Source organism: Theropithecus gelada, chromosome 13, assembly GCF_003255815.1.
Source record: "Theropithecus gelada isolate Dixy chromosome 13, Tgel_1.0, whole genome shotgun sequence".
Lineage (NCBI taxonomy): Eukaryota > Metazoa > Chordata > Mammalia > Primates > Cercopithecidae > Theropithecus > Theropithecus gelada.
The window spans coordinates 65,401,008-65,428,134 of NC_037681.1; the positions used below are offsets into that span (position 1 = coordinate 65,401,008).

A 27,127-nucleotide genomic window follows, 5' to 3' on the forward strand; every position below is an offset into this window, starting at 1 on the left:
CCTATAATCTCAAACAGGGATTAGCAAACTCTGTAAAGGGCCAGATAGCAAACATTTCAGGCTTGATGGGCCACACGGTCTCTGTCGATCGGCTTTGTGGTTGTAGCAGGAAAGCAGCTATGGATAATGTGTATAAATGAATGGCCATGGCTCTGATCCAATAAGACTTTATTTACGAAACAGGTAGCATGAGAATGAATTTGTTCCATGAGCCATAGTTTGCCTAATCAAGTATAGTATGTAGCCTGTTACTGGGTTAAACAACCATGTGCTCTGTCAATAAAATTATGATGGAGGCTGGGTGTGGTGGCTCACGCCTGTAATCCTAGCACTTTGGGAGGCCCACGTGGCAGACTGCTTGAGCCTAGGACTTTGAGACCAACCTGGGCAACAGAGTGAGACCATGCCTCCACAGACAATAAAAAAAATTAGCCAGTCGTGGTGGCGTGTGCCTGTGGTCCCAGCTAGTCAGGAGGCCGAGGAGGGAGGATCACTTGAGCCCAGGAGGTCAAGATTTCAGTGAGCCAGATAGCTGGCAGGGAGGGAGGTGAGAATGTACAGGGTCCAGGGTGATCTTTGACCTTCAGACATCGATTGCAGAATCAATGTTCATTGATTATTGTGCTTTCATTGGGTCACAGCACAGACACGCACAAATCAGCCAGCTCTTCCCTGACTATGGTGGCGGCCTAGTCCATTTGGGCTGCTATAACAAATATGTTTTTATTTTCATGAATGTTTTGTGCATGTCCATAAGTTATTTTGGATATAAATGGCAAAATATAGGAGATAGCCGTGTCCTATTTTTATTATTGGCTGTTCAATTGGCTGTTTAATTTTTTCCATTATTTCTTTTAAAAAACACTTGAGCAGTTCTTTCCAAAATTGGTGGAGATTCTGCTATCTCTCACGTGATGATCACAACACCTGGATTAGGGGTTGGACTCCATATGAGATCTGTGACTGTTCGGTTCCCTGGGATAGGGTTGGTTTTGTGTGTGTGTGTGGTGTGTGTGTGAGAGAGAGAAAGTGTGTGTGTACATGTGCAGGGGTGCTCTGCAAGGGTCTCACCCAACAAATAAAACAGCCTTCATTTTTAGCCCATAATTACAGTCTGCATGCAATAGTTAATGCAAGGTTGCCTTTAAAGACATTCTCATACACTCTAGACAGCTCTCTTTTACTCAGCCATTTCAGAGCACAGATTAGGAAAAGCTTCACTGAAGTCCCTTTGGTTGAATATGTTCTCTGCTTGGGGAAACCATGGCCACTATGACTAGAACCCTGTTTGCTGCCTCTTGTCACTCTCCAATAGTATCTCCAGGGCTAAGACACTATGGTAGAGAGTTGACATGTCTTCTCTTCTTCTGTGATGTCTCGACCTGCTGAGAACAATTGGTGCAGGTATCCCAGGGCCTGAGTTAATCCAGGATCCGTCTCATCTCTAGGTAGTTAACCTGGGGTCCTCTGCCCTCTGCCCTTGCAGGGGTAGCGAATGTCAACACTCTTTCTGCCCTACCATGCCTGGCCACTGGGAGTATAACTGATTTCTTTTCTTTATCATATCCCTTCTGGAATAACTAAAAGATTTCAAAAAGAACTCAAAACTGAGACACAATAAACACACACACAAATTGTGGCATTTACAATTTTAGATTATTAGATTGTTGAGTCTCTGTGTGACCAAAGACCTGTACAGAGGGCTTTGGAGGGGTCACAGTAGGCCAGGAGTCAGAGCGGACGGTTTCTCAACCCAAGAGACAGGAGGTCAAACCTAAAAGAGAAGAAAAGCCAAGGATGATGTTAGAAAAAAAGAACAAAAACAGAAGGGAGCCTGGGAGGGGCCCAAACTAAGGTGTCTTGAAGGAGATATCAAAATTAGAGCTTGAGTGGGGCTTAAAGAGCCAGAAGTAAAACCAACGCATCTCAATCTGTAGCATCTTGTGAAAGGTAAACCTGGCTGGCACAGTTTTGGGGAGTACAATGCTTTTCTTTGGCTTCAGGAGACCCCCTTTCCCAACTCCTTTGACCTTCAAACATCGATTGCAGAATCAATGTTCATTGATTATTGTGCTTTCATTGGGACACAGCACAGACACGCACAAATCAGCCAGCTCTTCCCTGACTATGGTGGTGGCCTAGTCCATTTGGGCTGCTATAACAAAACACCTTAAACTGGGTGGCTCATAAACAACAGCAATGTGTATCCCACAGTTCCGGATGCCGAAAAGTCTGAGATCAAGGAACCAGCAGGATCAGTGTCTGGTGAGAGCCCATTTCCTGGTTCACAGATGGTGCTTCACATGATGGAGGGGGCAAGGCAGCCTCTTTTATGAGGTTCCCCCTCCATGACCTAATAAAGTCCCAAAGTCCCCACCTTCTTACACCATCACATTTGTGATTAAGTTTCAACATATTAATTTGGGGAAGACACAAATATTCAGAACATAGCTGGTGGGCAAAGCCGAATCCCCCTTGGGGCATGGACCAGGGGATTGAGAACATTTGGAAAGGGAGAACTGGAGTGAACAAGTCATGTTGAAGGGTGAGTGAGTGCCCATAAGCCACAATCCTGTGAGTAGCATGGCAGTGGACAGGCACACAGGAAGAAACTGGCAGGTCTTTCCAGTGGTGATGTGAAACTCAAAGCCATTGGAAAGATGGCCATGTGTTCTGAAAATGAATCACCAGGGAGAAAGGAGACTCTTCCACCCAGACATATGAGATACCTCTCACCTTCCCAATTATGGCCAATATTTGGGAGTCAGGATTTATGATTCAGAGTCAGTTCCCCCCTCCACTGCCCCCCGCGGGGGAGAAGTCATGGTGATTTTGAACCTTGGAGGAAAAGAATAAAGCCATTACGGAGAAAGCTGGGTGTATGAGTAGATTATAGGCCTGCATGGTGGCCTGGTCACAGATTGCTCATACCTCATGAGCAATCTGAGTAGGAAAGGAAGGAGCAAAAATGGAATGATGATGATGATAATAATAATAATAATAAAGAATTAGCTGATATCAGATGTTTTCTCCTTGGTTTCTGCTTGCCCAGGTCTGACTGGTGCAGCTTATAATTAGTCTCTGCTTGCAGATGTGTGGTTCCAAAGACTTGTGGATTAAAGAGAAACTCTAGAATTTCTCAGTACCTGACAAGTTGTAACGTGAAAAGCTACACTTAGTCCATTAAAGATTTTTCACAGTGACATTTGAGTGCAGCTTGAGAAATATGCCACCTTGCCATTTATCATTTTCAGGGCATGGGTGTCGGAAAGGAGTTTGCTATGAAGAACAAAACAAAATGGATTGCATGTGTAGAGAGGTGAGCTGGCGAATACTGATAAATGTACTTCACTGAATGTCAGCAAATGTCACTTGAGAAGCCATTTGCAGCTACCGTAACAGCCTCCCAAACCCAACAAAGAGTAGCAAAAACGGGCAAAATGAACTGGGCGTCTTGCTTCCGCATGAATAAGCAATCAGTGCTCTCAGAAGTTACACCAGAAAGTTGTTAAACTTGATAGAAGCAGCTTTTTCAACCATACTGACGCATACTATAGATTGCTACAGAGGGCTGGAGACCTTCTGAGGACGTCAGCGCTGTGACTCTGGGCAGAACTTCATAACCCCTTCTCTTCCAGGTAGGTGCCTTCCTTTTGTATGTGCAGCCACTGGCTGTCTCTGAGACATATTTTCTGGGTTTTCCTACACCAGCTTGCTGCTTTTGCTGTGTCTGCAGACTCCTCTACTCCCTATCTACTCCTAATCTACCCTCCCTTGCAGTGTAATCTGGGAGTGGCTGCAGATGTGACCTGGGATGCAGTCCTCACGTGCCATATCAAGAGAAGACCCAACAGAAACACCCTTGAGCCAAAATTTCAGTCTCTCACTCAAGAAAATAATTTTCAATGTGTCTCCTGGTTAATGTGAAAACTGGAGTAATGGACTCAGCTTCTGGTTCATTCTTGGTGACCTGGCCGAAACTTTCCCTCTATGTGATTTAGGATTTCTGGAAGGTGGGGGCCAGTGTTCTTCAGAATTCAGCTTGGGTTGAGATGTTCCCCTCTTCCTCCTCAGCTTGGTGAGTCTCCAGACTTTGCTGCAGAAAAGTAAATGGGAAAGAAGATCATATTCTCAGAAAAGCTCTCCAGGGAATGTGAGACTAATTAAAATAAAATTCCAGCTCCTCTTCATTTTCTAATCTCTGGGAGCTCCTCCTCCTCTTTAACACATACGAGGTCATCCAATACTTTTTTCCTCCGTTATACCAAGAGACTTTAACAGAGTAGCCTGAATTTGTCTGGCCTTGTGAAATATACCACACGCCCGCACGCACGCACGCACACTGCCCACACAAACTGAGGTCAGTTCAGCTTTCATTGGTGCAATGCTGTGGTACAGGACTCAGATACAAGAAGCTCTTTGTTGAATGTACATCTCAGACTGTGTCCCTGAATGTGCTAATGGACACACTTCCCTCTTCACACTGTTCTGCCATATGTTTAGCCTGTGTACATTGGAAATGAACACATTTACAAGCAGGAAAAGATGGGCTCTTGGGAAAGTGAGCTTCCCTCAGATGAACTCGGAGGGGTGGTGCAGGAAGGAGGGGTTGGAAGCTAGCTCCTCTTCAGTCAGACTCCTTGCAGAGTTCTTAATTCTTGGTGTTTCCTCCTTTCGAATTAGGTGCTTCCCATGGAAGGGCCTTTACTTGGGTCTCAGGAACTCACAAGCCATCTGCTTATTATTGAAATTGAATTACCCTCAACTTGTTGACTTTCACATCAACAAGTTTAGTTTAGGAAGAAACAGTGGCATGTTTAGGAGAGAAAAAAGGAGAAGAAGATGAAAGTCAGATCTCTGGATCAGCGGTGGAGGTGAGGGAAAAGTGGAAGAGATCCTCCAGGGAGAATGAGATGTGCAATGTTCTGCTTGAGGCAGGACCCATAATAGAGCCTGGCAACACTTTACTCAGTTAAGGCACTTTCTGAAGAGCAAATCTCTGCTGTGTCCCAGTGTGGATTGCATGTCCCAGACCCAAAAAGCTATTAAAGCATAAAAACATGTTCTAAAGAACAGACAATATGGGTACAGATTTCTCATTGTGCCAGTATTCTTTATTTTCTTAGTTGCTGTAATTTTAAAATTTGTGTCTTAAAGCTCAAGCTAATAAGCATCTGTTCCCTGGTGTGAAAAGAAACTGTTCATAATTGATTAATATCACACAAATCCTGTAATTGCTGGAGGCTAGAGCTATGTAAAATCCTACCTTCCTATTGTTTTGTCTTTAAAGAACAAAAACAAAAACCTTGTCGTATAGACAAGGGTAGCCAATATTGTCTCTGTCTTTCAGTGAGAAAAAGCAAAGCTGGTTTGGGTGAGGTACTTTACGCACTAATTAGTGGCAGTAGCAGGTTTCCTTGTTTTTAATCCAGAAGCTGTTTACAGTGGATTCTTCTCTGCTCTATTTAAAAACCTAACAAGCCCCCTTTAACCATTTTGCATTGTGGGATGTTTCAAACAAAATGTTAAATTGCTACCACAAGAGGAAGATTTGTTAAAATACAAAACTCCTTAGAATTGCAGTAATCCCCTCATTCTTGCAAGAATGTAAACAGGACATCAGTTCAGGGAACATTTGCCCATGGAAAAGTCTCCTCTGAGCAAGAAACTTCACCCACTGCATGGTAGCAATGGGCATCATTTAATCGGCTCTAGACATTCCCATCTCAAACTGAGCTCCCCTGTCCTTGAAAGAGTGGAAAGATACATTAAAGTGGGAGATTAATAAGCAAATTTCAGGTTAACGCTGCAGGCAGGCCATCCTAAGGAGAAATGTTTAGAGGAATTTATTATCAGACTTCCACGTAACATATTCATTCATTCAAGTAGGCACTTTTAAATGCCTACCTTATGTCAGACCTGACATAATATTTTACCTGGATAGCAAGTTTGTTTAGAAGTCATACTCTTTGCCATCTAGAATCACACTCTCTATGCTCAGCTCAAACCCCATCTCTTCCAGGAAGCCTTCTAAGATTTCTCCCATGGTTGTGCGCCCAACCAGGACACCCATAAAACAGCATTGTTCTGTGCTGTCCTGAACTGGGTACATCTTTCTCCCCAACAAGTGTTAGTTCCTTGAAAAAAGGGTCTCTATCTTATCTCTGCATCACTGAGATAGTCTTTCCTAATCTACTCTTTAAAATGAGATTTAAGGCACTGAAAACTGGGTTATCTCTCACTCACACTGAGATCTAAACCACTTTGGTGTGAATACATGGGAAGCAGCCTTCTCCTCCTTGGCTACTGATAGTGTCTGGATTCAGTATTCAATGAAGGTCGTACCAACGATGTAGGTTGGGAAGGAAGTGGATGGGTCCATCTGGATAATCTGGGTGCCATGCAGGAAACATCAGACTGGTTAATTTGGAGGAATAGGAGCTGAATTATCCAAACAATTGTGTAGATGCAGCCTTTGCTGGCAAAGCCATTTTCCCCAGCTCTGTATCAAATATGCTTTAGAGATTTGGGAGTTGACACCGCATCCAGATATAGTGGGAGAGAAATGGAGAACATTCACATTTTGCTCTACAGTTGCCAGCCTTGAGGCATCCAAGCTTATTTCCTACTAAAGTAACTTATACTATTTCCCAGTGGGAAGAGTTTGGTGTAGGAATCATTACATCTTCCCTCTCTTGTTTCTGCCCAGGTAGTCACAGGGGAAAGAATACCTAGCCTCGCCAACCCCACACAGCCAATTTTGCTATTGAAATCTAAGATTTTGCATGAGATCTGCACATGTTAATGACTTGTGATGAAGAGATTTTCATTTTTAAATCAGGGATTCAGAAATTCCCTTCCTTCCTTGTGATGCCAATTATTTTCATGTGGGCCTTTCAGGGAAGAATCTTTAAAAGTTTCAATCTTTTAATGCAAAGAGTCCCCCAAGCAGGCAGAATACATCCTGTCAGAGCCAAATGTCAGGCCAGAAGAACCTGTGCTTTGAGTCACTTGGCAAATGCACAGAGTTTAACAAGCTCTATTTTTTCCCTTAAAAATACACAAAACTCACTTAACATAATTCATAGTAACCCTTTCTTATTTCAAATATTTCATTTCAGTTCCTTAAATTGTTGCCCGGCCCAATTAGGGGGGGAAAATCTGCTTTCATTTTAAGAAGCAAAATATAAAGTTTCTAAAAGTAAGGATAGCTGAAAAGTTTTTTCCCCTCTTAAATTGACATTCAGAAAAAATAAATTTCTATATTCATTTACTTCTGATGTGAGAGCAGCAATGCCACCTTTGTTCAAAGAAAGTTTTTGAAATGATACAAATCTCTATGTGCATGTTTCTAGAATTAATACCCATCTGTTCACTGTAGCGGTGGGATTTTCTACTAGGGGAATCCGCATTGGGAGAAGTATCCCCGCCTTGGGAGCATTTAAGGAAATTTTAATATCCATACAAAAGCAGTATTACCATCACTACCCACTCCCTCCCTTCGAGGAAAAACAATTAATAATTTGCATATGCTCATGACACAAATTAAAGACAAAGGGCCCCTCACAGGCTGTGGGCACTACACAGCACTCCGCAGGCTGCAGAGTCCCAGCGCCGAACGGTTGTAGCTTCCGAATGAATAGCATTAAGCTGCACCACTAAAGCGAGGTGTTCTGGGCCCTCTGGCCCATTCCCATCAGAGAATCGAGTTTCCCCAATCAGAAACATCTCCCAATCTTTCCGTAAGCTTTTAGGGGGAAAAAAAGAACATATAGTTCCAAGGGGGGAAAAATACATATATACTTTGCCCTTTTTATTTTAATAGCCAAACATTGTAATGCTAGCTAAATAGAAATTCTTGTCTGTTAATAGGTTCCTTTAGTTTGTAATAAATAGGAATGCTAATGACTAAAATTTAGTATTTGGTATGCATTAGCTTTTGTGCGCTTTTCTTTACAGTCCTCATTGACATGCAATATGGCAAGCTTCCTTTGAAACATATTTATAAAATAACTACAGTATAATTAAACCAACAAAGCCATCTTTTAAGTAAGCTTAATAGCACAGGTTTTTTTTTCACCTCCGTAAAATTTACTTTAAAAAAGAGAAATAGTTATGCCTGAATCCCACTGTATATTTTATTCTGTGCATCTAATATTTCCTTTGCATCTACAATCTATGCATATCTAATTCTTTCTGACAACTATGATTATTAATAAAGTGCTTGTGAAAGATATGCTTCATAGCTTCTTCAACAAGAATAATGTTTTTTTGTTAATGGAAATTGTAACATATCTTGACAGATACAATATATAAGATGTGCTTTTTTCTTAATTGTTAATATTGCTATGCTGAATACACAAGGAGCAGATCAACAGATATGGCAGGTAATAATCAGAGTGGATGCCATTTTATACAATGTAACTAAAAATATTTTAATGATATAAAAGCAATAGATAAATAAAAGCAATTATGTTTAATTTTGCTTTTGGTGTGCCGGCAATTTTTGGTTGTTGCTGCTGTTGCCAGTGCGTTCAGTAGAGTAGGAAGCTGGAAGCGCAAAGCAACCGGACCGAGGCGGCTCTGCCTTCTCGCAGCCTAAGGGTCCTGCAAGCCGCCCTTTCTCTCTCCGCAGCTTCAGCGATCCAGGCTCGCAGGGCCCAGCTGAATGTTAATTTGGGATACACAGGAGCTCAAGTTTTGCAAATCCTTTTCCCTCTCTCTATGCCTCGCGGTTTAAGACCACGCGATTTCCCAAAAAGAAAAACTCAAAAGATGCCAGGCGCCGGGTTGGAGTCACTTAGAGCCAGCTCTGGCTGCTCCTCCGCTTCCCCGACCCCGGCCGCCGCTCGGCCCTGCCCCTCGCGCCTCGCCCCCTTCTCCAGAAACTCCGTCCTCACCGCCTTGCCCCCAACCCACCCCCCGCGTGGAGAATAAACACAGTTGACATCACTCTTATAATCTTTATTTAAAACTGTTTCCAAGGTTACAAATTGCCGAGCCTCGTATGCAACAGGTTCCTCCGAAGCGGTATCATTACAGATTAACTGTAATGTGTAGGATTAGAATAAAAGCATAAGGGATTAGGTAAAGGGCGACGCTCGAGACATAACGCCCGAGCGCATCTCGACTGAGTCAGCCGAGGGAAACCGGGAAGGCGCAGGGTGTCAGGGCGCCATGGCGCCGCCAAGCCGGACTCGGCTCCTCCGCTCCCGCTCCCAGCCCCGGCCCCAGAGCGGTCAGGACGGCGGCGCTGGAAGGGCCAACGCGGCCGAAGGTTTTGCAGCCAGGCTTCCCGGGCGTCAGGGGCTAGGGACGGGTCCCCGGAACTGGGGAAGATGAGGGGCTGAGAGGCCGTGGAGGCGGAAGGCGCGGGCACGCCACGGCCCGGCTGGGAGCTTCGGGAGCGCCGCGCCCGGCACGCAGTCTCCGAGCGGTATGAAGCGCAGTGAAGGCGGCGAGGGGACCCGCACACCCGCACGGGGCACCGGATTTGTCCATGTGGCTGACACTGCCTTCAAGGCCCAGGGGTGATGGGGCCCTTCCGGGCGTCCTCCTCACCCCCACTCCGCCGCGCCTCCCCTGTCCGGCTGGGGCTGGGGACAGCGGCAGGGGATGGGCAGCCGCGCAGGCCGCCCGCACCCTTCCGAGCCCAGGCCTCGGGCCTTCGCCGCCCGCCCAGGCCGTGCGCCCTATTGGACCACCTTCCCGCCGGCCTTCGCCTGCCCCTCTCGCGCCAGGAAGGCCCTGGAGCTCCCTCTCCCCTCACACCGCTTCCTGCAGGGCCAGGGCTCGCCGTGCTGGCCCCATTTGGACTCAGGCCTGCCCTGGGCCACGGCCTCGGGCCGCTGACGCAGCCCCGAGGGCTGTTTGCGTGTCGGAGTGGAGGGCGCGGGGCTGGAAAAACAAACAGGGCCGGGGCGCGGAGGCTCGAGGTGGGGGCCGAGGGGGCTGGAAGGAAGTGCGCAGTGTGGCGAAAGCGCGAACAAAGCCCTCTCGGGAGCCTCGTCACCCCTCGGTGACCCCAGGCCCGTCCCGCTGAGCCGCGGGGCTCCCGGGCCTCGCCTCCGAGCAGGCCGCACCGCTCGGTGGGCGCACGCCAGGCCTCCGCGGCCGCCCGGGCCTGTGCTCCCCTCGGTCCCCACAGGCCGAGCCCACGGCCCGCCCCGAAGGCGCGAGGGACAGCGCGGCCGGCGGTGGAGCCTCACCCAGCCACGGAGCCCACAGAGCGAGACTGAGGAGGACTCCATGTTATTGTCCGTCGGGAAACCGGGCTACTCTGGGGCGCGCTGGAGCCACCACTCTGCCAGCAGCCGGGGAAGGGCCAATAGGGCTCCCAAGTGGACGGAAGTGGGCGACCAACTTCGCCGCGACTCCTGCTTCCTAAAGAAGGGCCTTGGTTGAGGCGGCGGCGGGAGGGGACTCTTGCAAACAGCTGTTCCTCATACATATTTCATTACACAATCAGATAATGCGTCCCACCACCTTCTCAATTATTCACAGATAAACATTTTCAAGACGTTTTGACATCTGTCTTAGTGCCTGCTATTAATTTAGTAATCACTGTAGTTAAAAATGTATGGGATTTTTGCCGTCGGAGCACCTCCTATCCGGCGCGCGGGCCCAGTGTGGGACTGTGGCTGGGAGCCCGGGCCCTCCGGGAGTGAAGATACCTTTGGAGGTGAGACGGCCTCTATAGCGCGTTGACACTGTTGATGGAAGGGATTAAAGGAGTATCAGGTTATTTTAATTTATTGTTGAAGATGATGACTGCCCCCACCCCCACCCGCATACCCTCCTCACTTTCCCACCCCAACCCTAGACCCGACAACACGGTTCAGCCCTTTGCCCCGGGCAGCGGAAATGGTTAGCTTCATCTAGGAGTTTGTGCTGAGGAAGGCGCAGGCAACCCTAGTCGGCGTAGACAGAGAGAACCGCACGCAATCACTGAGCACGATTTCTCCCAACAAAAAAACTAACAATAATAGCGACCCACGCTCAAGAGGTCTCAAACCTCCTAAGTTTTGCCCCAAGCCTTGTGGTCCTGGCAGAAGTGACAAGGGCATTTGGGAAAGACAGAGAAAAATAAACTCGCTCCAGTGGCTGTACACGGGGCATTTGGGGCTATGAGAAAACGAGTTGCTTTTCTGCTTGAGTGATAAATGTTGCAACAGGCATAGCTATGTAGACGCAAACAGTTTTTAAAACCAGAGAAGCAGAGTTTGAAGAACCTTGTAAGGCTGAAAATAATAGCAAACATTTCCAACTTCAGGATGTTGTGATTGTTGGGAAAACTCTAGATAAATTACCCACACGGGGGAAATACTCAAAGGTAAACGAGTTTGTGTTCTGAATCTCAGCTGCCGGGAATGAAAGTTACACTTTGAGTTTGAGAGTGATGTCTATTTGTTTCTCTTCCTTCTGTCAGTCTCTTTCCCAGGTGAGTTAGCAGGTGGACTTTGATTTTTAAAACAAGGAATTTGGGAACAAGGAAAAACAAATCTGGTGAAAGAAAATGGCCCTGGAAGAAACTACCCTTCCAACGAAGATTTAAGTGACTCCAAAGTGATTTTCACTCTTTATTGTTCAAAATATCCACAGGAACAAACTCGCTAAAATGTCAAGGAATTAACTATCTAGAAAAAGAGAAGGACATAGTGTTTGCCCCCAAAAGAGAAGAAATTCACACCCCCATACTCTTCTGTTTCTAGGACAACTACATCTGTAGAAACATGTCCTCTTGTGGTGTTTTCCGGGTGGTTCATTTCTTCTTCACAAAGTGGACCCTCCTCTGCCCCTTGGAGGGTGGTCATCCGAGTTGCTGGCCCAGAAAGTCCTTTTCTTCCACCTTCTTTGTCTAAATGAATCTTCTCGGACTTACATTCCACTTTCAGATGAGAGAGGGAGGCTCAGAAGATGTGCTCAAAAGAGAGAAAGTTGAGAAGGGAGGTGAAGTGGAAGTGAGGGCACCCCTGCTCCCAGGGAGGCTGCCTCTGCTGCAGGAAACCCGGAGGTGGCCACTAGAACTGGTTAGGCCAAGGGAGCTCACAGTAAAAACAAGCGTATGTAGAATAGTTTCTCAGGCCTTGCCCAAGAGCCACTCTGGAAACCCCTCTCTGCAACCCCCCACCTCTGCCCTGGACACGGTGCTCAGCCAGAGACCGGACAGCAGGGGGTGAGGACTTCCCAATATATCACACAAAAAAATTTAAAATGAACTATGTAATTTGGTTGACTCTTAAGTGTGTTCTTTTGCAAATGTATTTGACATACAGGGTACTGGGGTGGAGATGGGGGCAGGAGGGTGTGGATCCGTGTGAATGATCAAGTTTAGGATAAGAAGAGTGAAAGGGGCAAAATAAGGGCCCTTCAGCTTCTCAGGGCATGGTTAGAGCTAAATGTTCCTATTAAGAATTATGAATCTCCCAGCAGTGAGTGAGAACTTGTATGCGCTCCACCCAAATCCTTTTTCAGAATGCAAACCCCTAGGTCAAAAATAATAAATAAACAATAAAAACAATCTCGGTCAAAATGAATCTTTCCTGGATTGTCCTTTTCTGGGTATCTCCAACAGAGCTGAGAGGAAGGCTAAAAGGTTGGCTCCGGGTGGATAAGGCCTTGGTTCTTTCTAGTAGCCAGGACTTGACCTGAAACCTTTCCCCCAGTCGGCTCAACAAAGTTTCTCGCTCCGAGCCAACGTCCCTCTAGCAGGAAGCCCCCTTGGCCTTGCAGCCTGCGTCCTCATTCTGCGAACTCTCCCCGTTCGCGGCTTCCTGTACATCTGCCCTTGTGGTTGGGGTCACTCCTCGCGGGCACTGTGGTTTTTGTCTGCATCTGGACAACTGGGTGTGCACCCGTTCATTCAAATAATTATGCCTGTGGACACTTCTTTATTCCTCAAATTCCTCTATTAGTGTTCCTTTAATTCTCCGATGTGTATTCGGGTACAATTGCCTGTACGTTCCAGGCATAGTCAGGTGACTCAGCTTGAGTCTGAGCTCAAACGTGCGCGACCCCATGTTTGCATGGGGAGGAGGAGGTGTACACGTGCAAATGCGGGACTTTGGGTGGAGTGTGAGGTTGATACGGCTTTCGGTCCCAGGGCGCTCTAGGCCCCTCTTAAATACTTTCATCCGCCCAATTTCTTAACCTTTCAGGACAAGGAGGGAGACCCTCCGCGATCCTGCGCCCTGCCACCCTTTGGGAAGGATAGGACCATCATCTAGGACGTCTCCCGGTGGACTGTGGCTGGGCTGGGCTGAATGGGCGGGCGGAGGTCTCGAGGTCTCCTCCTTGCTCTCGATTGCCCCCATCACCCAAGCCACCTCGAGGTCGAGTGCGCCCTGGGGCTCTGTCTGGGGAAGTCATGGCGTCTCGAGGCGAATGATATGCACGTTTTGCGGCAAAACTCTCCTAGGCCTCCCAGGAGCAGCTGTATTTGTAACTTGGAATTGGCCTGGGCCCGCCTCCCTTGGCCACTCCTCCAGCCCCTACCTCAACACACAGCGCTCAGCGGGCTGCCAGAGTGCGCTTCCCCGACCACCCCCAAGCACCCTGGGACCTCACCACCCCTCAGGGTCCCTGGGGCATCCTAGGGGCCTGGATCTGGAAGAATGGGGGCCAACAAGATTGGCCAGGGCTCTCCTGGGGGCGGTTTTGCCATGTATTCCTCCGCTAGAATTAGCCTTTCGGGGCCGCGCGCCTACAGGTTTCAGAGGCCAGCGGGAACGCTGGCCACGGGTGTGTGGGGGTGAGGGGTGTGGTGTGTGTGCACGTGTTCGCGCGCGACTGGAAGCGGTTCCTTGTGCATTTCTAGAATCTTGTAGATGTGTTTTCTCGTGAGAATGATGCGGACTTACTGCTAACTTCAGGTCAGTTTGTTTGGAAAGGGAGAATGTCAGTCCGATGGTCGGTGGTTGTGTCTCTCATGAGCATTCGTACGTACAGAGTGAGGCCACCTCCCCTCCCCCATGCAGTCTCCCAGACCTGGTCAGAGGACCCAGGCCCCAGGTCGCTGAGGCCCTTGCTGTGCGCCCTGGTGCTCTGATCCTAAAGCCTAAGCTACGCCGTGCCCACTTAAGGTCAGGGTGGAAAGCCTACGTGGGAAAGGGGGACCTGGAGAGCTACCCCCACGTCCATGGCAGGGTGGAGTCCCGACCTTGGCATATTGGGCCTACCCACTTGGCATCTCCCTGCCCCGACCCCGTCTGGGATCCGTATTGGCAGTGCCAAGGGAGGGAGGAATGGTAAGGGAGTTGGGTCGGTACAGGACGGAAGTGAAGATGGAAAGAGAGAAAAAATAAACAAAACTAGGTAGGGACAAGGAGATGGGTGAGGCTAGGGTAGGGTGGAGTTGGTGCTGCCTCGGAGAGCAGCGGCTTTTCACCCTGCTATAGGGAGTTGTGTTTGGCTGAGCTGCACCCCCCCAGTAAAGCTAATGATGTAGTAATTTAGGAGGGGGAGAGGGGCTGGGCAAAAGGAGAGAGGGGAGAGGATGGGGAAATGCGCGCCCCAAGAGCGAAAGCAAACAGCTGTGGAGGCGCTGCCCGCGACTCAGGCTTCCCAACAGGTTAGCTATACTGGGATCCACCCGGCATTTCGCAGGAAGGGGTGGGGGGAAGACAGAGCGAGAGGGGGAGAGAGCCTCACAAGAGGACAGAGGGAGGGAGGGAAAGAGAGCTGGGAGCCAGAGAGCGCACCGCGCGGCTTAAAAGGAGAGACTTACTAATGAATATTTATCCGCCGCTGCTCGGTGCTCCCGGCTTCCCTTACCTTTCTGCAGGTAAGATCCTCCCTGTGCCCCAGCCCCGGGGGCCCTCCTAGCTCCTCAATCGGGGTGCCTGTGGCTGGGCGGGAGGGCTCTCCGTCAGTAGGGGTGGGAGGGCGGCTCTATTCTGCGTTCACTCTGGGTGCCCGGGCATGCGACCCTGCACGACTAGGAACCGCGTGCGTGGGCTCCTTGTGTGGAATGAGCGTGAGCATGTAAGAGTGTGTTTGTGTGTGTATGCGAGAGAGAGACAGACTATGCGCCCGCAAGCAAGCGCGCCTGTTTCTGGCGCGCTCTGGAAACATTTTCCGACTTTTCACTCGGACGCCCTGGATTTCTCGCCTTTGCCTTTCTCTGCTTCCCCTCCCCCTTCTCTCGCCCTCCCCTCCCCCACCCCGGTCTACCCCACCCTACCCCACTCCTACCCCGGCTGCTGAGGCGCTCTTCTGCCGGCTATTGTACGGCTGGCGCGGGCTCCCCCGGGCCGCATCCCAGGCCTCTCATACAAGATGAATAGTTCTGTTTCCGCCGTAAACCCCCACACAAAGGCTGCCCGGCCACCGGGTCCCCTGTCCCCCTTCCTGGGACTTCGGCTTTTGAGGTGCTGCGGCGCGTTGTTTCTCCCTCCCTCAGGGCGCCAGGGCCCAGACCAAGGAGCTAAGAGTGATCGGGACTTGGGGGTACCGGGTGGAACTCCTTGGGGGCCGCCCGCCAAGCTTCCTGGGCTGCAACTCGGAGCCCAGAGACCCCCAGGAGAAGGGCGCCTCTTCCCCCACCACCACCCCAGCCTTCGCCTGAGGGAGGAGCACGGGGAACCCGGCCCAGCCAAGGGGGAAAGAGGGAGGGGAAAAGGAAGAAGGTCGGGGTGGGGCTGACCTTATAACCAGAATTCTTTAAACGGACTTACCCGGCCACCTGTTGAGAATCCATGTGGGGTCGGCAGGCTCCGGAGTTGCGCAAGGTGGACACACAAAACCAAAAGCCGGAGTTGGAAAAAGAAAATTCTTTTTCTCACCGGCCGTCAGGCTCTCAGCTCCGCGCTAGGATCGGGTGGCTGTACAACCAAGATCGACTTTACCCTGTCCCCCAACGCCCCCCTCATCCCACTGCTCCACGGCTGGGAGGCTCGGGACTCAGAGCTTGCGGACTTGGTGCTCAGGGCCAGCACCAGCAGCTCGGCTTAAGCCGGGGCAGGCTCTCTAAGCCCTGCTCAGAAGTCAAGAGCAGCAGCTCTGCTGCTCTCGCCGCCTTTCATGCCGCGGCCGCTCCTTATTCTTGTGCCTCGGCCTCTCCCGGCCCCCTCGGACAAAACCCCCAGAGCCCGGCCACTCTCTTCCCGCTAAATCCCCTTCGGGGTCAGTGCTCTACCAGCACCGGGCCGCGCGCCTCTCCTGCCAGCCGTGTGGCTCTTAAAGAGCTGCACCCCTCCTCCGCCCTGCGCGATCCCCCGACCCCCGCCTCCCCTCCCCTCTCCTCCGGATCTAGCCCCCCACGCCGACGCCTGAGGTCCCTGCTGCCCCGACCGATGACTGCGGACTCCCAGCCCCCTCCCCTCGCCTCCTCCCCTGAGCAGCCGGTGGGCCTGGCCTCGAGGCCACAGGGCTGAGTTCTACCCTCGCCTCAGGTCCCCTTTCTCACCAGCAGCGCCCACCCCTCTCTTCCCCGCCCCTACTTTAGCCCTCTGGGTCGATCAAGGCCCGGGCACCGCCTGTGCCCAGCTCAGAGGTGATGCCTAAAGATTGCCAGTTTAGGGTTAAGTTAGGGGGTTATGGGATGGGAAATGGGGCAGGGCATGCTAGTGGAGCTAGGGAGAGAAAAAGGAAGAGGAGCAAAAGAGATGCCCTTGGAGGGCCCTCTGTATCCCAGGGCCTACCTGGCCTTTTGGCTCCTTCCCACGACCTCCAGAGATGCTCACGCTGGCATGGGGTCCTGAGGTTACCAACCTGACCAGGCCCACTGTATGTCTGAAGGATCCTGGGCATGTTTGTGTTTGTGTGTTGGGGGATGGGGTCCAGAAAGTCCTGAATGTGGATCTGGAGCAGCCTGTTTCCCAAGCCCAGAGCATTAATTCCCTCCAAAAGTAACCCTTAAGGGCCCAAGAGCTGTGTATGCAAGGAGGGAGTGAAGGACCTTGACCTCCAACTGCTCCGGGAAAAGGGCATCAGAGGAGAGGAGAGACAGGAAGGGAAGGAAGGCTACTCTTCCTGAGCACTGAAGCACAGTTTCTAAGAGGGTGTCTTAAATTTATGGGCCAGCCATGTCAGCTGCCCCACTAAGAAAAGGTGAAGTAGATGACTGCTTTGGTTTCCCTTGCTTCCAGAGCTCTGGCTCTCTGCCTCTCTGCCAGGCTGCCAGGCCAGACTTGCAGGGTGGTCCTGCCTATAGTACTTTTTTTTGCTAGGCCTCCCTGGCACTAGAAGCCAAAGAAGGGATACCTCTGTTGAGGGGGAGTGCAGGACAGGCTGTGGTCCCCTGCCTTCCCTACTGCCCCTTGTCATAACATGTGACTGGGCTCTGTGAATGGTGGAGGCAATGATGGGTTAGGGAGGGGAGCTGCCCACCCTTTCTCAAATCCAAGTCCTGGCACACCAGGTCTGGCTGTTCAGAAGGGGAACCTTGGGAAGAAGTGTGTGGCCTCTAGGTAGTGGAAGCCAAGGAAACTTGAGGTGATAGGAGGATGGAAGGCTGACCCTCAGCCACCCCATTAGTCCAGATGCACCTTTAAGGAACTGGAGTGATTGATTTGCAATTGGTCCTCTTGGGAGAGGTTGACAGTGCACTCCCTGGGCTGGATCCTTAGACAGCAAAAGCCTCTCCCGCCACCAGCCACCCTCCCCGCACTTCCCCCAACCGGTACGGCTCTCACCTCCCAAGTCTCCCGCCCCTCTCTCTTGGGGCTGGGTCACTGCAGGCATCTAGGCTGGGTTTGTGCCCATCTTCCTGGGCCTGGCAGTGGGAGGTGCCGTGGTTCAAGACAGAGCCAAACTTCCCTTGTTTGAGAATGTGGCGGGGGGTGGTGGTGGAAGGGCCTTTAGAGGGCGGCGGGGCTCATTAGGCGGAGCAGGGTGCGGAGAGGTGCGCGCCGCCGGCCCCTGAGGCCGCCTTTGAGCCGTCGGGGCGGCTTCATTAAGCTGCGCTAACAAGGCGTACAAATGCCGAGCCCAGCAGCTTTCTTGCAATGCCCGGCCTTAGCAGGGCGCCGGACTAATGAGGGTCACTCAAAGGGGCTGATCAAATATTCAAATTTCCCCGCACGCCAGGAACTTTTATGCATGGAGAAAGTTGAGGCAACTGAGCTGTGTTTACTGTCCAGGGCGACAATTGCTTGGAGCGCCAGTCCCCGGAGGCTAAGGCGGGGGGCGGGGGTGCGGGGAGGGAGCAGTTGTTGTTGTTGTTTTTCAAAGGAAAGTAATCGGGGTCCTTGAAGGGCTTCGCGGCCTCCCCGCCTGCGTGCTGCGCTCCCCTGCGCCCTCCCAGGCAGCCCGCGCCAAGCGCCTCAGTTTGCAGCTTGCGGGGAGGCCCAGACTATGGGCCACCCGGCCAGCCCCCGCCTCCCGACATCCTGGGAGCCGGAAGGGGCGTTGCCCCCACAGGGCAAACCTTCCCCCGGCCTCCTGGGTCGACTGTTTAGAGCCAAGCAAGGCCAAGTGGGTGCAGCTGCCCCAACCCTTCGGATGCTCCTCTCCCGGAGGCCTGCAGACCCGTTGGCTTTCCCTGTAACCCAAAACAAGGAGAGAGTGGGAGGTCTCTCGGGCGTTTTCCAGATGTGGTTCAGACTTTCCCAGTGCTGGGACTGCGGCTGACATTTGTAAATAAATGCCAGTAGGTCCGGGTACAAGGAGAACACTCTCTAAACCCCAAAGACATCTTTTCTCCCTGCCCCACCTGAAGGGATCTTTTCGATCCCCGAGGCCAGGATTGAAGCGGGGATGATGGCAGCAAATTTGTTCTGCACAGGCGACCCGGCCTGTACGGGCGCCAAGTCCCAGATCCCGCAGAGTGGCCAGAGAGCAGAGAAGAGACGTAGGGGATCTGCAAGCTGACCTATCCACCCGAGACTCTCCGCTCTGAGCGACCCAGGGTGCAGGCACCCTCCACACGCCACCTTCTTTAGCAGTCCCCCAGGGTGCCTTCCCAGTCCTCGCACTGCCCTAGAAGTTGCTTGGTTCCTAGACCAGCGAGGAAGGCGGCGTGGGCCCTGGAACCCAAGGTCCCTCTGCTTCTGCTCCACTCCCCAGTGCCCAGCGCCGGGAAATTTGGGAGGGGAAGCTCTGGCGCTCCACAGCCCAGCTTCCCACCCAAACACACACTCAGAACCCCTCGACCGAGACCCTATGGAGCCTGCGCCCACAGCCCGGCCAGGAGCCAGCACGGCCCTCCGCTCTGGGACCAGCCGCCCCGCCTCCCTGCCTTGTTCTGCGGACTCTCAACTTACCGGCTCCAGGCGGCGAGAGTAGTGCTTCAGGGCAGAGTCGAGAGGCGCTGGCGGCGGCTGGACCGCGAGGTGGGCTCGGTGGGCGGCGCCGAGCTCGGCTCTGCTGGGAGGCGCGGACAGCGCGGGATGCCACCCGCCCCACCGGGTCCCGGCGCACAAAGCTACACGCCTAGCTGCAGCCCTCTGCCCTGCTTGGCGCTCCGGAGCCGCGGTCACCACCCGAGCAGGCGGGGTGCGGCGGGGCGCGGCGGGGCGGCAGGCTCTGGGGCAGAGGCTGGGGGGGGCAGTGGGGGTGTCGCCAGAGTCTCAGCCCCACTTGCCTCAGTTCTCCCTGAGTGGCGATGGTTTTTGATTTCAGCGCTTTCGCAGAGCCCGCAGCACCTGCCCAGCCTCCCTCCGGGGCTGGCCCGGCAGTGGCAGGGAGAGGCCAGGTCGCCCCCACCCGGAGGCGGGGGTTTCGGGGACGGGGAGGGGACTGACCGGGTTCACCCGCCCGCCCGGCGCCTGGGTCCCTGGCTCCGGGGGATGCAGTTTCGGGGTCACGAGCTGCTTTCAAAAAGTTGAACACAATATTCGGAAACCCACCCGTAGGAATTCTCCCCCCACACGCGGCACAATACCCACTCCCCTCCCCTTTTTCATTCCTTCCTCCCCCGCTTCCTCCTCCTGCCCCTTCCCCCTCCCACCCTTCAGCCTATAATCCTTCCCCTACGAGAGAAAGGGATCGGGAAGAAAACATGAAGTGTCTGTTTTTGAGTCCCAACCTTTGGGCTCTTTCTGGGCCCTTAGTGAACGACCGCCCAGAGCTTCTCAGCTGCATTGGAGGAGGACTCATGGCCGGGAGGGGAGGAAATATATGTGGAGTGGAGAGAGCACTGAAATGGGGCTTGGCAGGAGTGGAGAGAGCACTGAAATGGGGCTTGGCAGGTCTTCCCTTTGGAGGAATATTTTTCTGCCCCAGTCGTCGTGTTTAAGACCTGCTACCCCACGGCTGCCTCTGGCTAAGTGAGCCAGTATTGGCCCCTCGCCGGTCCCAGGGCCTCCCTGCCGCCGGAAGCCTCCAAGGAGGCTTACACTTGCCGGCTTGCTCTTCCCCTCGGCCCTCAGAGGCCTGGCACTGCGGGAGTCAAGGCCTAAGCAGGGCTCCAGCTCGGAGTTTAGGGGCTGGGACACTCGCAGCCCCAGTCACGTTAGGTTTCCCATTTAAATTCTCTCTCAACCTCTCTTTCTCTCTTCCCTCATTGAGATCACCAAAGTGGTGTGGACCCGGCGCCTTGCCCCCAGATCTGCATCGGAATGCAGAAAAGATCTTTTAAAAAAAAAAAAAAAAAAAAAGTTTTGAATTCCTCAATGATTTTTCTTCTGGAAAGGCAGCTTAGGATAATTATTTCAGCTTTATTGAGGGCAGATTAGTTGAAGTCTGGGCGCTGCGTTTCAATACGCGTTGTACACGGGCCGACAATGTGGTCATTGTTGGCTACTGTGTGTGAATCTATTCAACATATACACTTTTTAACACCAAACCGAGTCCTGTCTAAATATACACAGCGCTCAGGGAAAGACGTCTCTGACCCCGACAAATCTGCGTAAATCACACTTCCATAGTTACAGAAGCCTCACAAAGGGAGGCCCGGCTCAAGATGCTGATTACATCTTCTTAAAAGCAACATACCTAAGAATAAATACCCATGCCTGGCCTGGGGGTTGTAGTGGCCAGAGACAGAGAGGGCCCTCTGTGTTCTATGGGCCTTTTGGGGTGTGTTTTAGGCTTTCAATGTTACTTTCCCTAGAGAAATTAGGCAGTTTTAAAATAATAATGGTAATTATTATTATTTTACAATACGAGCAAACAAGCAATTTCAAGCCTTATTCACGTCATCCGGGTGGCTGGCCTCCAAAGTTTGAGTGCCCTCTGGGGCTGGCAGGCAGGACCAGAGATCCTTCTGTTGTGTGGTGAGGAGTGGGCATCTGTGGGACTTTTCCGGGTCCAGAGGGCTCTTGGGCTTCTCGGCTCCCGCAGCTCCTCCACCACTCCTCACAGAGGCTGCTGAATTCTGGGAGGAAACAAAGAGTTGAGTTGCTTCTAAGATGGAAAGAACTGTACTGTTTGGACTATTATTTTAAAATGGGTGGTGGGGGAAATCGAGGCTCCTTGGCTGGGGAGGGAGTAAAGAGAAGTCTAACTGATGAAGAGGGAGCTGAGGTGAATGTGGTCCATGGGCACCGATGGGGGAGGCAAGAGCGGCCTCCAGCACCCTGGGAACTGGGCTTAGGCTCCCCGGCGCCAGATACCCTCGGAATCCGGGATCCCTGGCTGGCGCCACGGCCCGCTGGGCCAAGGTCGGTGCTTGGTGGGCCCCATGATCTCATCTCTCCTTTCTTCCTTGCCACTATTAGTGCTCACATAGGCAGAAAGAGGCGACCCGACGTGCAAACCATGTGCAAACCGCGCCCGCTGGGCTGGTCAGCCGTCTTTCCTTGCCCGCCGACCTGGCCTATGTGGAGCCTGGGGGACCCTCTTGCCTCCCAACAAAATCCCCGCTCTAATTGCACATCCCATTCAACAACTCTGTGCCCAGGGCTTTTCGAATTTCTGGATCAACTTCTTTGGGGAAAAGGGAAGAAGGCGGCTCAGAGACAGCGATAGAGAAAAGAAGAGAGAGAGGAAGAAGAGAGAAGAGAGAGAGGGGGAAGTAGCGAGATTAAGAGTTGCAAAGATAAAAAAAATTCTCTTTATCCCCCCCTTCTCCCTCCTTCCCTGCTCTCCCCCTCCCCCCGCCCTCTGGCTAAGTGGTAAAACCGTCCTTACGTTCTCGGTATTGATTGGCAGGGCTGACAGTGATTGGCAGTGGTTGCCGTGGCAACGCCACAACGACACGCCACAGACCAATAGAAAAGCGAAACAAAATGTTTCAATGCTGCACTCACTGTGGATTTAGGGGAGATATTATGAGGCTGTTGTCATTAGGGCGATTGCGGTGGAATCGCTGAATCTTGACTCGGCGGTGGTTGGCTCTCCCTCTCCTCTCTCCCTCTCTCTCTCCGTCTCGGGTTCTCTCTCTGCGCGCGCGCACCGGGCCGCTCTCCTTCCTCCCTCTCTATGTGGCTGCGCGGGTGTGTGTGTGTGTGGATGTGTGTGGGGTGTGGGTGTCCTTTACGCCCTTCCTCCTCCCCCTCCTCCTCCTCCTTCTCCCCCCTCCTTTCCTTCTTCTCCTCCCCCCTCTCCTCTCCCTCCTCCTGGTCCTCATCGCCCCTCTCCTCCTCTTCCTCCCCTCTCTCTTCCTCTCCCTGAATTTTCTCCTCTCCTCTCAGGTCAGTCCATGGTATTCCGCTCCCCCCTAGACCTCTATTCCTCCCACTTCTTGTTGCCAAACTTCGCCGATTCTCACCACCGCTCCATACTTCTGGCGAGTAGCGGCGGCGGGAACGGTGCGGGAGGCGGCGGCGGCGCGGGAGGCGGCAGCGGCGGAGGGAACGGTGCGGGAGGCGGCGGTGCTGGCGGAGCAGGCGGCGGCGGCGGCGGCTCCAGGGCCCCCCCGGAAGAGTTGTCCATGTTCCAGCTGCCCACCCTCAACTTCTCGCCGGAGCAGGTGGCCAGCGTCTGTGAGACGCTGGAGGAGACGGGCGACATCGAGCGGCTGGGCCGCTTCCTCTGGTCGTTGCCCGTGGCCCCCGGGGCGTGCGAGGCCATCAACAAACACGAGTCGATCCTGCGCGCGCGCGCCGTGGTCGCCTTCCACACGGGCAACTTCCGAGACCTCTACCACATCCTCGAGAACCACAAGTTCACCAAGGAGTCTCACGGCAAGCTGCAGGCCATGTGGCTCGAGGCGCACTACCAGGAGGCCGAGAAGCTGCGCGGCCGCCCACTCGGCCCGGTGGACAAGTACCGCGTGCGCAAGAAGTTCCCGCTGCCACGCACCATCTGGGACGGCGAGCAGAAGACGCATTGCTTCAAGGAGCGGACTCGGAGCCTGCTGCGGGAGTGGTACCTGCAGGACCCCTACCCCAACCCCAGCAAGAAACGCGAACTGGCGCAGGCCACCGGCCTCACTCCCACACAAGTAGGCAACTGGTTTAAGAACCGGCGGCAGCGCGACCGCGCCGCGGCGGCCAAGAACAGGTTAGTGGCGGGGCCCGCGGCCTGGCTACAGCCTCAAAGGCCTGGGAAGGGGAGAGGGGTTGAGAAGGGGCTAGCGGAGCGGCCGCTGAGCGTCAGGGAAGCCGTGACTCCTGGCCAGTTGGAGAAAGTTTCCGCTTGTCCTGGGCGCGCGGAAGAGGGGGCGGGCGGGCTGTGGGTGTATTGATTGCTTTGACCAAGAGGGGCTTTCGTCAGGGCGGAGAGTGTGTGCTTGCGACCCGAGTGCCCGCAGCCCCTGATCCCGGCCCCTGGGAGCCTTAGCCCTGCGCTGCACCCGTGCCTGCCTCCTCAGCCCTGTCGCCAGCTCGGCAATCCTCTGGAGCCTGGAGACAGGGAGGGAAGGAAAGCACTTCTTGCCATCTGGTTCTTATTTCTGTGCATTGCAAAACCCCGAGAGAAATCCAGGAGCGTCAGAGAGAGAAAAGTTAACCTGGGTCCCTATCACAAGGGGAAAAGGCCGGAGGCCACTGCACAGCGGGCCTGTTTCCCGCAACGCTGCACTTTGCCTAACCGGGAGCAGGAGAGCCAGGCTGGGAGCGGAGAGGCCTAGTGTGTGTGCGTGTGCATGGGTGTGTGCACGCGCGTGTGCATGTACTCACCCTCCTGCCCCAGCCACGGAGAATGCCTTTGGTCCTCTAAGTTGGGAAGCGGGCAGGAGCAGCCTCGTTGCTGGCAAGTTGGCCACGAAGTCACAAAATTGTATAGGGCTTGACCAACATCACAGGAGTTGGGCCTGGGGGAAGGAGAAAAAGAACCAGAGGGAAAGAAGTGGATAGGGGAAAGGAGTGGGGAGAGAAGGGAGAAGGAAGAGAGGAACTTGGGTGAAAGCCCTGATGTGGAGCCTGTGTCTCTATCCAGCCAGGAAGGCCCAGGGCCTGGTGTACCTCAGGGAGCAGGACCCCCAGCTGCTGACAGCTGCCTGTGGGTGGGGGGTGGGTGTGAGTTTCTGGAGGTGTGTTCGAGTTTAGGCGGCCGGGACCTGAGCCCATGGCCCTCTCACCCCTGCTGTGGAGCTCACTTTTCGTCTGATGAGGGGAGCGCCCAGGGTCAAGCCAAGGCCTCCTTGTGGAGAGAATTGCAGACACCAGGTCCAGGCAGAAGGTTCCCGGTGGAGGAAAGGGGCAGCTGGAGACTGCTCTGTGCTCCTCTCTTGCCTTCTCTTTTGCCCCTTTGCTGTCTCCCAGCTCTTTCCCCACTTTTCCACCGCCAGCTTTCCTATTTTCTCTACCCTCGGTCCTGCGCTCTGCGCTGGGATCCAGAGAGCAAAGTATGCGGTTCTACCCGGAGACGGGCCGGCCAGTGAGGAACCCGCAGCTCCGGGTGTGTGTTTGAGGGATCAGGGACGGGGTTACTGAGGGAACTCGACCGGTCGCGGGGTAGCCGGCTCAGTGTGAAGAGCCCCAGGGACTGCGGAGGGAAGAAGCGCCTGGCTCTCCTCCGACTTCTGCTGCTCCAGGGCTTGCAGTATTTTGCCGCTTGCACCCAGGCCTCCCCAGACGGCCGGGCTCGGGTTCTGCCTCTCCTCCGAGGCCAGTCTCTATCTGAGAAGACTTGGGACGCTCCCGAAAGCGGAGTCGGGAGCGGCGGCGCGGGGGAGCCGGGTGGCGGGCCTCTGTGTCAGGGCGGGCGCGGCTCTCTTTCTCCCGCAGGCTCCAGCACCAGGCCATTGGACCGAGCGGCATGCGCTCGCTGGCCGAGCCCGGCTGCCCCACGCACGGCTCGGCAGAGTCGCCGTCCACGGCGGCCAGCCCGACCACCAGCGTGTCCAGCCTGACGGAGCGCGCGGACACCGGCACCTCCATCCTCTCGGTAACCTCCAGCGACTCGGAATGTGATGTATGATAGCCAAGGCCGCCCTCCTCCCCCTCCTTCCCCTCCTCCCCCACTCCTTCCCCTCCTCCTCCTAGCCCTCCTCCTCTTCCTCCTCTTCCTTCTCCTCCTCCATCCCCAGAACAAACCGAAATCAGGATACCCAACCATGCACACATACAAGTCCACACACACTCCCACCCCAGCCAAAAATATATTAAAAAACAAGAAAATAACAAATTAACCACAAACTATCAACAACCCCCAACCACCATCTACCACTACGGCCACCCCAAAGGACCCCGACGCCAACAGACAGTCAAACGCTGATGTTGCGGGCAGACAACATAAAAGAGGTGACAATTGTATACTTTCTAGGACAAGCACGGCTTCTCCTTTCGGTTCCCATGGACCCGGCACCCCACCTGCATGACGATTTATTTGTATCTGGGAAAATATTCTCTCTAGTTAAAAATGATTTAAAGAGTCGACTATACAAAAACCAATCACCACCACGAGGACAAGAGGACAAAAGCAAAACAGACAAAAAGAAAAAAAAAATCGCCATCTCCGTTCCGAATTTGTTAAAAAAAAAAAGGGCGGGGGGGGGGAAGAACTCCTGGAGAGGGAAATAGCAAATGTTTCTCGCCTTTTGTTGCTCTCTCTCTCTTTTTTTCTCTCACTCTCTTTCTTTCTCTTCCTCTCTCTGTTTTTAAGTCCAAGTATTGGTCAAACAAAATGCAATCTTCTGTTTTTTGTTCAGCAGACAATCATTTTCTTCGTAAGCACCTTTTTCTCTCCACTCTGTCACTGCCTGTGTGGGTACTGGTTATAAATGTGGAAAAAGAATAGTTATGACTGTAACAGATTTTTATTTTTATTTCAAAATTTTATATGAATTATGTATATCTTAATGATCGGTCATTTTCCCAGTTTGTAATATATGTGTAGAAATTGCCTGTATATGATATTGCTTTTTTCTCCTCTCCCTTTCTCTTTCTCTCTTGTCCCTCTCTGTCTTCCTCCCTGCTCACCTGTCTCTTTTCTTTTTGGGATTCTCCTCCCACTCAGTGCTCCTGGTGTCGTCTTGGCAGTCAAGAAGAGGCATGGTGGCCTGGGTTAGGAAGAGGGACCCCATCGCTAGCAAAAGCGGAGAGTGAGATTGTAGTATTCTTATGCAAAAGCTATTTCCAGTATTTCTTAGCAGCTTCAGAGGTATCTCTCACTCCCTGTAGGGCGCTTTTACTGTTATCTTAAACTGCGTGTTTATCTATATGTAAAAACTTTCTAAAGCAAATACAGTATTCTCCATTTTCTTATCACTCCCAGAGACTGGTGTTTTTGTCCGCCCCTGGCCGGTAGCCGCGGGGTGCTCGGCCTTCACTTCCACTGCTGCTCACCTGAGCTGGGGCAGAATTTCAAGGCTGGATCTCAGCCTTTTTTTTTTTTTTTTTTCTTCCGCCGAGGGCATTGGGAGGATCAGAACAGACCCTCCGGAAAGGAGCCAAAGCTGGATCCTGAGCAAAAAAGCAAAGAGGGTTCGAGGGTTGGGAGCGGGAGGCTACCGCCAGCTTCTTCAGAGTGAGATGCCAGACTCACTTCACCGCAGTATGCATTCAGCCAGAATTGTAGCCTGCCAAGACCCTGTGGGTCTTTGGGGGTGTGCTGGGCGTCTTTCAGTTGTTGTTGCTTTGTTTTTTAAAAGAAGAAACATACAAGGTCGCCAAACCCCAGCATCCATCCCGAGTAGAGCTGACAGGTTTTGTCGTCTTTTTTGGGGGTGGGGTGGGGGCGGGGGACAGTGGCCTGAGTGGGGAAGGCAGGAGGAGTGAGGGAAGAGGCCTCTTGAGAGTTTAGGGCCTGGAATCAGGATGGACTCCGCTCCTTACCTCCTGAGTGTGTGTCTATGTGACAGTGTGATTTGCCTTACGACTCTGTCTCCCTGAAATTTCCTTCCATCTTTGGGGTTCAGCTG

At 52.7% G+C, this 27,127-nt stretch overlaps 1 protein-coding gene, 2 long non-coding RNA genes and 1 pseudogene across 5 annotated transcripts; 1 reads left to right on the forward strand and 3 right to left on the reverse strand.

Annotated features, from left to right (window-relative positions):
- Positions 1-1,637: 1,637 nt before the first annotated feature.
- On the reverse strand, positions 1,638-2,915 carry LOC112604932 (annotated as a pseudogene). Its single transcript, XR_003115311.1, has one exon. The product of XR_003115311.1 is annotated as an uncharacterized LOC112604932 (transcript).
- An 8,651-nt stretch (positions 2,916-11,566) lies between these two features.
- LOC112604933 lies at positions 11,567-19,268 on the reverse strand. Its single transcript, XR_003115312.1, has 3 exons — positions 19,203-19,268; positions 15,675-15,821; positions 11,567-11,921 (listed from the first exon to the last, which is right to left on the reverse strand). It is a non-coding gene; the product is annotated as an uncharacterized LOC112604933 (long non-coding RNA).
- Positions 19,269-20,577: 1,309 nt separating this feature from the next.
- Positions 20,578-21,929, reverse strand: LOC112604868. The gene is made up of 2 exons (XR_003115299.1): positions 21,607-21,929; positions 20,578-21,256 (listed from the first exon to the last, which is right to left on the reverse strand). It is a non-coding gene; the product is annotated as an uncharacterized LOC112604868 (long non-coding RNA).
- Positions 21,930-22,130: 201 nt separating this feature from the next.
- SIX3 (SIX homeobox 3) lies at positions 22,131-26,480 on the forward strand. Of its 2 annotated transcripts, XM_025354347.1 has the most exons (3): positions 22,131-23,325; positions 24,993-25,152; positions 25,531-26,480. In XM_025354347.1, exons 1-3 carry the CDS (start codon positions 22,523-22,525, stop codon positions 25,618-25,620), a joined length of 1,053 nt encoding a protein of 350 aa, XP_025210132.1. In that variant the 5' UTR covers positions 22,131-22,522; the 3' UTR covers positions 25,621-26,480. The 2 variants fall into 2 exon arrangements, with proteins under 2 accessions (XP_025210132.1, XP_025210133.1); XM_025354348.1 differs by having other exon boundaries at positions 24,993-26,480.
- Positions 26,481-27,127: the final 647 nt, after the last annotated feature.

Bases quoted from the DNA above. Each gene is read 5' to 3' on its own strand.
- SIX3 (XM_025354347.1), top strand. From the start codon at position 22,523: ATGGTATTCCGCTCCCCCCTAGACCTCTATTCCTCCCACTTCTTGTTG. The intron at 23,326-24,992 runs GTTAGTGGCGGG...TTTCTCCCGCAG, and splicing joins GCCGCGGCGGCCAAGAACAG to GCTCCAGCACCAGGCCATTG. The intron at 25,153-25,530 runs GTAACCTCCAGC...TATACTTTCTAG, and splicing joins CCGGCACCTCCATCCTCTCG to GACAAGCACGGCTTCTCCTT.